We start from the raw sequence: 7424 nt of genomic DNA, 5'->3' as shown, positions 1-7424 counted from the left end.
ACAGATGAACATAAGGGAAGAGAAGCAAAAATAATATAAAAACAGGGAGAGGGACAAACATAGCATAAGAGACTCTTAAATACAAAGAACAAACTCAGGGTTGATGGAGGGGTTGTGGGTGGGGGGATGGGCTAAATGGGTAAGGGGCACTAAAGAGGACACTTATTGGGATGAACACTGGGTGTTGTTATACATAGGGGATGAATTACTGGAATCATTATTGCACTGTATGCCAACTAACTTGGATGTAAATTAAAAAGTAAATAAGTAAATAAATAAATAAATAAATAGGGGCGCCTGGGTGGCTCAGTCGGTTAAGCATATGACTTCAGCCAGGCCATGATCTCACTGTTCATGAGTTTGAGTCCCCTGTCAGGCTCTGTGCTGACACCTCAGAGCCTGGAGCCTGCTTCAGATTCTTTGTCTCCTTCTTTGTCTGCCCCTCCCCCACTTGCGCGCGCTCTCTTTCTCTCTCTCTCTCTCTCTCTCTCTCAAAAATGAACATTTAAATAAATAAATAAATAAATAAATAAATAAAAGAGAGTGTTGAATGAGGTCATGTCTTTAGACATTTTAGCCCAATTAAGCATTCAGTACTTGCTCATTCTTACTGTGTTTGGAAACTAGTTTGTCCCTATTCATAATACCAGCAATATCCTTCACCCCAAATCAAAGTAAAATGCAAAGAAATTGTCTACATTTTTAAAGAAATTTTATTTTGAAAACACATGGAATCAGCTGCATTATCCATATGTCTACAATACCAGAGAAAGAGTGATGGTGGACCATCCCCATAGGGGACAAGTATCCTTTGGCAAAACAAATAATAGAAACGACTCCAAATACAATAATACAGCACGTGATAAGATTAAATTAAGAGAAGGAACGGACTACTGAGAAGAGCATGAGCGTGGAGAAGATGTGTCTCACTGAGAAACGTCCGACTCAGGTGACCTTCCCTGGATACCTCTTGCACCTGGACTGGAGCGCTCAGTTCAGTTCCAGGTCATCCATGTATTCCTGGACCCAGGAGTCACTGGGGTTAGCACAGACTTGTCTGCCCCTTTTGGTTTGGAATCTATGGAACAAAGAATGGACAGATTAGAATCCCATGGGACCTTGCCTGTAGTAGACAACTTCCTTTGCTTGACCATGGTTCATGTTGGACAGCTCTAATAGATGGGAAACCCTTCCTAGAGTGGTGCTAGAACTAGACTCCTTTTACTTCTACTCTGGATTTAGCTCCATTTTCTGGGTTGCCCAGATTAGGAACAAATGAGTTTTGCAATTAATATGGATACATCTCCCCATTCATTCTCTATTGCCCTTAACGGGACTTTTCCACATGTTTTTCTAAGCATGGTTTAAAAAATCAGCCCACATTTCCTGCCATCTTTTTTACTTTTCCTAGTTTCCTGGCCTTCCTCCTCCAGAAACTCCCTTCCTCTCCCTTGGCTCCCACCGAGCCCCCTCCACAACTCAACAGGTGACTTCATGACTGGATCCTCACTGACTTCTGGGAGAGCTTCATTCAGCCCTGAGAACTGCCTCCTCCCCCAACAAGCTCCCTTTCTAATCCTGCCTTCACCCTTGCTTCTCAGAGCAGCCCCAGGGTTGATACTCACACCACAGCTGGCTGGGAGCAGAGGCTGCTGGTCTCAAAGTAATCCACTACAAAGTTTCGAGGGAGCTTCCGCAGGGCGTAAGAGAAGCAGCAGGCGGTGGGAGGGTCTGAGCCCACTAGAAAGAAAGGCAGGGGTAAGATAGAAGTTCTACAAGGACCTGTTAATTTTGGCTTCTAATCATAGATATTCGGTGGCCATCTCTGTAGAGCTACCAGATCCCAAAATATGGTACCTTGTATCCAATCCCACCCACCGTAAGTAGGAGTCTTATTCTAAATAGAAGATTGTAAGAGAATGTCATGAAAGAATTCTAGAAGATTGGAGCTGGATTGAGTCTTGGGGCATGTGTATAACTTCCTTCATTTTACAGATGGGGAAACCGAGGCACAGAAAGAGACAGGAACTTACTTAAATTAGTCTACTGGTTACTATTTCTTAAGAAAACAGGAAATTGACTATTACTGACTGTTTACTAGATTCTACATTTAATAGCAGGCTACTTGGAAACCTTCCCAGCTCCCTTTTGTCCAATCTCTAGATGCCACTGTTAGATCAGCCCTAACTAGAAAAGTCAGCACTACCTACATCATGACTCTAGAAGTAATGGCTGGAAGAGTAGACTTACTTGGTGCTGAGAGCGTCGGGGAGCAGAAGGCAGCCACTAGCACAAGGAGAGAAAGGACAGTCACACAGAGTTTCATGGTCTTGGCAGAGGAGAGGCTTTCCTGGAGCTGAGACTGCAGAGCCCAGAAGCTTCAGAACCCAACTGCGCTCTGTGCTGATACTGAGTTGGGAACCCCTCTTTATAGGAACTCTGAGGCCTGGGACAGAGTGGTAGGCACAGGCAGGCAATGGAATTTCCAGGGTAGAGATGATGTCATGGTGCCAATAAGGAAACTGAAGCTAGCTGAGAGTGAGGAGCTCTTCACAACTTCTCTTCCCCAGTGTTATGTTATCACGGAGGAGTAGGGGGAGGAAGGGAGAAGAAGTGGGCTGTACCATAGAGGGAAGTGGTACACCAAAGACAGCAATCAAGACTGTGGAGAGAATTGCAAACCCAAGAGGAAGGATGAAACATTCACACCTACCAGAAGAGGCTTGTAGATGAGAACCATGCTGCTCTTGGTGGTTGGCACCTTCAGAAACTGGAGGCTTCATGGCAGTCTTTCCAGGGCTTCTGCAAGCCTGGCCTTAAGAATGAAAGGGCAGCCAGGACTCCATGTACTATTCCTGGGCCTCCTTCTGCTGAGCTGAGTGACTTTAGTGTCCTGTATGTTTCCCTGAGCATAAATAAAGAGTCCAGCATTGGGTGCGCAGAAAGACCCAGCAGGGCAACTCAGAAGCATTTATAGGTTCTACTTTTTGGAGATTTATTATGGGCCAGGCACTGGCCAAGCTGTCACATACACATGACACTAACCCTACAATAACCCTGAGCAGGAATGTAATTATTCACCTGGGGCAATGAGGATCACAGAGCAGAATTCACTATCTCCAGGCTTCATAGCTGTTAAGTGGCAGTACCAAGATGTGAACTGTGATTCATCTGATTCTAAAATCCATTTTATTTCCACTGTTTTGCCTCCAGGACAAATATAAAATGTGACCACAATGAGAGAAAATGTTGACCACTAGGGGCCATGCCGCACACAAAGACCCATCTTATTAGGCTGAAATCAGAAAAGGGGTTTGGGTCAGTCTGTCCTAGAACAAGAAGGAAACAGAAAAGAAATAAATATTTCAGTATGTTTGCCTGGACTGACAATAGAAAAGGAAAAAAGTTCAGGAAGAATCAAGTTTGGAAGACCCAGATAAAGAATGTTCCTCTAGTGTAAAAATGAGATTGGATATACCTAGCAATGAGCTTATCCATGTTAAGGATAAAATGTGTAATGTAAGCACATGGGTGTTCCCCAAGCATCCATAGGGAATTTCTTGCATCCATGTAAATCCTTGCCTTGTTGGGAAGCTGCTGTTGACCTGCAGGTGACCACCTGAAGTTTACAAAGACCAGGAATACAGTAATGCATTGAGGGAGATAAGTAGGGACAATTAGGGTGGTTGAATCAAGATCTTTATCCACGGTCAGCTCAACCATGCTGACCCATCTGCTCACCCCCAGCCCCACCTGGCTACCTGCCTCTGCCCTGAGAAAGAAGAATGAAGAGTAAAAGGAGAGAGCCAGGTCTCCTGCATGTTGTAGAAGTGTTGGATAGGAGGGGTCAGAGCAACATCTTGGAGTACTTCAGAGTCACTAAATAAAGTACAATGTCATCCTGCCTCATCACCCCACCACCACCACCACCTACACACACACAAACTGTACTTCTCTCTTCCATCCCTTCTGTCCTCTTCCTAGTGCAAATCTTTCTTCAAATGTTCTGATCTCCATCAAGACCTCCATCCCCAACTCTAAGGTTCTGTGATCCCCACATATGCTAGTATCTCTCGCGATCTCTCCTTGTTGATGGAGTTTTATGTCCATGCATCAAGCACCTTTCTTTAAGGGAAGGAGGATGTGCCTTATGTTCCCCAGAAACTAAAGATTTTGTTACTCATGGAATTTCCATTCAACTAAATTGACTAGTCATCTGCTATGTGTCAGGGCAGACAGAGCTGAATGAATCCCTAGATCTTCCCTCAAAGAGTTCTTAGTCTAGTGATGATGTTGACAGTGACAGAAATGACTATGCCATGAGATGAAATAAGCTAAGTGTCACATCAGAGGTAGAAACAAAATGTCAGAGAGTCCAAAGGATGGATAAGGCCATCCCTTGGCTGTAAATGAATGGTTTCCAATCAAGTCTAAACCCCACTGTGCACTGGGGCACCCGGGTGACTCAGTTGTTAAGAGTCCAACTTTGGCTCAGGTCACAATCTCAAGGTTTGTGGGTTTGAGCCCACATCAGGCTCACTGCTGTCAGCCTGTCAGTGCAGAGCCGGAACCTGCTTCAGATTCTGTGTCTCCCTCTGGCTCTGCCCTCCACTACTCATGCTCTGTCTCTCTCTGTCTCTCAGAATTAAATAAACACCAGAAAAATTTTAAACCCCACTGTGCACTAAGAAGGAGCACCTGACATGGAGTCCTCTGTCTAAATGAGTGGGGCGTGCTGATCTTCAAGCTGTGGAAGGATTATGAAGGTGTCTTCTCTGGAACAGCAGGAGAATGGTAATAGATAAGGAGGGGTAATTAGTCTGCATTGAGCCACACAATGAATTTGACTGTTGACTTTTGCTTCTTAGCCTTGGTTTGATATTTGGCTCCTGAAAGTAAAATGTTTTGTTCATGAAGGTCTCAACAATAATGCTGTGTTCATACCCAGCAAAATTCCACACCAAAAGTGCAAAGGCTTGTGTCAATATGTTTAGCTGAATCAATGGCCTCTGGGGCTTATACATTGAGGCTATTTCTAAGTAATAGTCAATAGGGAATGAGAACAAATCCCTCTTGAATACACAACAAAGAAAAGTGCTCATCTTCTTTCGATAACCTTTCCTGACCTCTCTTACAACTGAATCCCGTATTTCCTTCAGTGTTCCTTCAGAACTATCTCCATCATGTCACCTATAACATGTCTAATTTGGTTGTCTCCCTCACTAAAAAGGGAGCTCCTTGATGCAGAAACCATGTTATGCTTATCTCTGTGTACACAGTAGGTGTTCAATAAACACTTGCTTAATAAATGTTCAGAGGCAGCCCAAACTACCAGTTTTAGTGCGAGGGGATGTGACAAGTAACATGGACTCAGCATGTGAACTGCATTTAGCTAAATGAAGTAAGAAGGAACTGGGAATTCTGAAAAACTGTATCCAAAATGTGATTCCCCATTCTTGATGGGGTGTAATTCTCTTCTTTCTTCTGTGCTCAACCCACATACGCAGTAGTTTTACCATAAAGGATACTACTCTAGGACTCAACTCTTTCCAACTCAGGGTTGTGAGAAGGGGCAGCAGGAGTTAACCATGGTTCCAGGAGCTCCATATACATTCTGTGGGCTACCCCCTTGCTCCTAAATGGGGAAGCCCTACACTTCCTCTCACTCATGGTAACCTAGTGGTTTCTCCTTCTATACCCTTGAATGGCACTGTGCTAATAATTCCATTTGGGGCACTTTCACATCTGTTTTGTCATTTTGTCCTCCCAGCCTCCGCAGGCCACAAGCAAGACCACTAGCCACAGCAGTAATATGACTTTGCAAAGGTCTTGATGCTTTTGATTTTCCCCAGCATATCCACATCCATGGTTTTATTTGATCCCAGTCTGTTTTGTCATTGTACAGATTAGGAATACAAACCCAGAAAAATTAAAAGATTTAATCAAGGTCATACACGATGTGTGTCAAGATCCAAAGTTTTCCAATTCTTGATCCAGAGATAACCAAACTTCCTTTGCAGGTGTGACCCTCTGAGATCACACTTGTAGGAAGTCTCAGAAGGTACCAGACTCTCAGAAGAGATTACAAAGCTGCTGATGAGCAGGAAACAGAAGAAGCAATCCCAACATTCTGTGCCCCTCTAGAAGGAAAGTACTGAGATGCATGAGCACTGGAGATACCATTGGGTGTCAGGGCCAAGAGCACAAGCCACGAGGATGTGGAATGTCTGAAACTCGAGAAGTTCTTGTGAGTGAATATTGAGACTGGAAAGCCAAGGTGAGCTGGATGGTCACTTTGCCAAGATAATAATAACCCAATACGGGTAAATCCTTCAGTATTGCCAATATGGTAGCCAAGTCACTTGGGGGAAATGGAGCAGAAACTGTATTGTAGATTGAAGAAACAAGTACAAAGTTATCCAGGGTGCAGGGTTCAGTATGGAATCTGTAGGACAGGAAGCTGGTTGAAGCAGTTCATCAAGGACAGTCACACTCCACACTATAACCCAGCAGCCTCACTCCTCTTAAAGAGGAAATGGGCCTTCATCACCCACCATAGCCTGCTCTTTGCTGTCAAGGGTGAAGGTCAGTGACTTTAGGGGATGTTAAATTCCTGAGAAAAAGTTAAAACCTCACCAGTGTCTGGAAAACTTTTAGTATTCCTTAGAAAGCATCTTTCTTCCTTCAAATAGTGCTTATATACCTGTTTCAAGCTCTTTCTAGTTTGGTCACAAAGAATATCCAACAAGAGAAGAAAATAATTCAGTAAAACTGTATTGAATACCAACTATATTATGGACACTGTTTCAGGCATTGGGAATACATGCTTTGGACAGTGGTGGTAAAATGTCAAAAAAAGCAATGCCTGAGTTTTGTTTTGTTTTTAATTTAAATTGGTTTGCTCTTTTTTTAATAGGAAATATACATAGTCACTAAGAATATAAGAAGGCATAAATAAGAAAATTAAAAGTACCCAGCATTCTGAACATGATTTTGTATTTTACTATTATTACTTAATATTCTTTCTTGAACTAATATATCTGATTTTTGTTACTCTATATTCTTTTTTTTTTTAGAAAGAGAGCTGCAGCAGGAGAGGGGGGGAGAGAGAGAGAGAGAGAGAGAGAGAGAGAGAGAGAGAGAATCTTAAGAAGGCCTCATGCCCAGAGTAGAGCCCAATGTGGGGCTTGATCCCATAACCCTGTGATCATGACCTGAGCTGAAATTAGGAGTCAGATGGTCAACCAAGGCCACCCAGGCACCCCACTTTTATTCTTCCATGTTATTAAAAACACAAAAGTTATTCAAAATTAGCATGCATGATATTTCATTGCATGTATACACCAAAATTTTATTAACATTTTTATAATTGACCATTCTGTTACTTAGGTCAGCCCATTCAGGTGGTTCTAACTTTTCTCTAT

General features: G+C 43.1%; 1 protein-coding gene across 1 annotated transcript; it reads right to left on the bottom strand.

The window, feature by feature from the left end:
• Window positions 1–699: 699 nt before the first annotated feature.
• On the bottom strand, window positions 700–2562 carry LOC106980415 (C-C motif chemokine 4). Its single transcript, XM_027033776.2, has 3 exons — window positions 2251–2562; window positions 1626–1740; window positions 700–1078 (listed from the first exon to the last, which is right to left on the bottom strand). Exons 1-3 carry the CDS (start codon window positions 2324–2326, stop codon window positions 991–993), a joined length of 279 nt encoding a protein of 92 aa, XP_026889577.1. The 5' UTR covers window positions 2327–2562; the 3' UTR covers window positions 700–990.
• Between the last annotated feature and the right edge of the window lie 4862 nt (window positions 2563–7424).

Source organism: Acinonyx jubatus, chromosome E1 (assembly GCF_027475565.1).
Source record: "Acinonyx jubatus isolate Ajub_Pintada_27869175 chromosome E1, VMU_Ajub_asm_v1.0, whole genome shotgun sequence".
NCBI lineage: Eukaryota > Metazoa > Chordata > Mammalia > Carnivora > Felidae > Acinonyx > Acinonyx jubatus.
The sequence above is the reverse complement of the archived record's forward strand: the minus strand, read 5'-3'. Positions and strand labels throughout refer to the sequence as shown.

Excerpts from the sequence above, each read along its gene's own strand:
- LOC106980415 (XM_027033776.2), bottom strand. The coding sequence starts at position 2,326 with ATGAAACTCTGTGTGACTGTCCTTTCTCTCCTTGTGCTAGTGGCTGCC. Across the intron at positions 1,741-2,250 it reads CCCGACGCTCTCAGCACCAA|TGGGCTCAGACCCTCCCACC; the intron begins GTAAGTCTACTC and ends CTTTCTTTCTAG. Across the intron at positions 1,079-1,625 it reads TGCTCCCAGCCAGCTGTGGT|ATTCCAAACCAAAAGGGGCA; the intron begins GTGAGTATCAAC and ends TTTGTTCCATAG.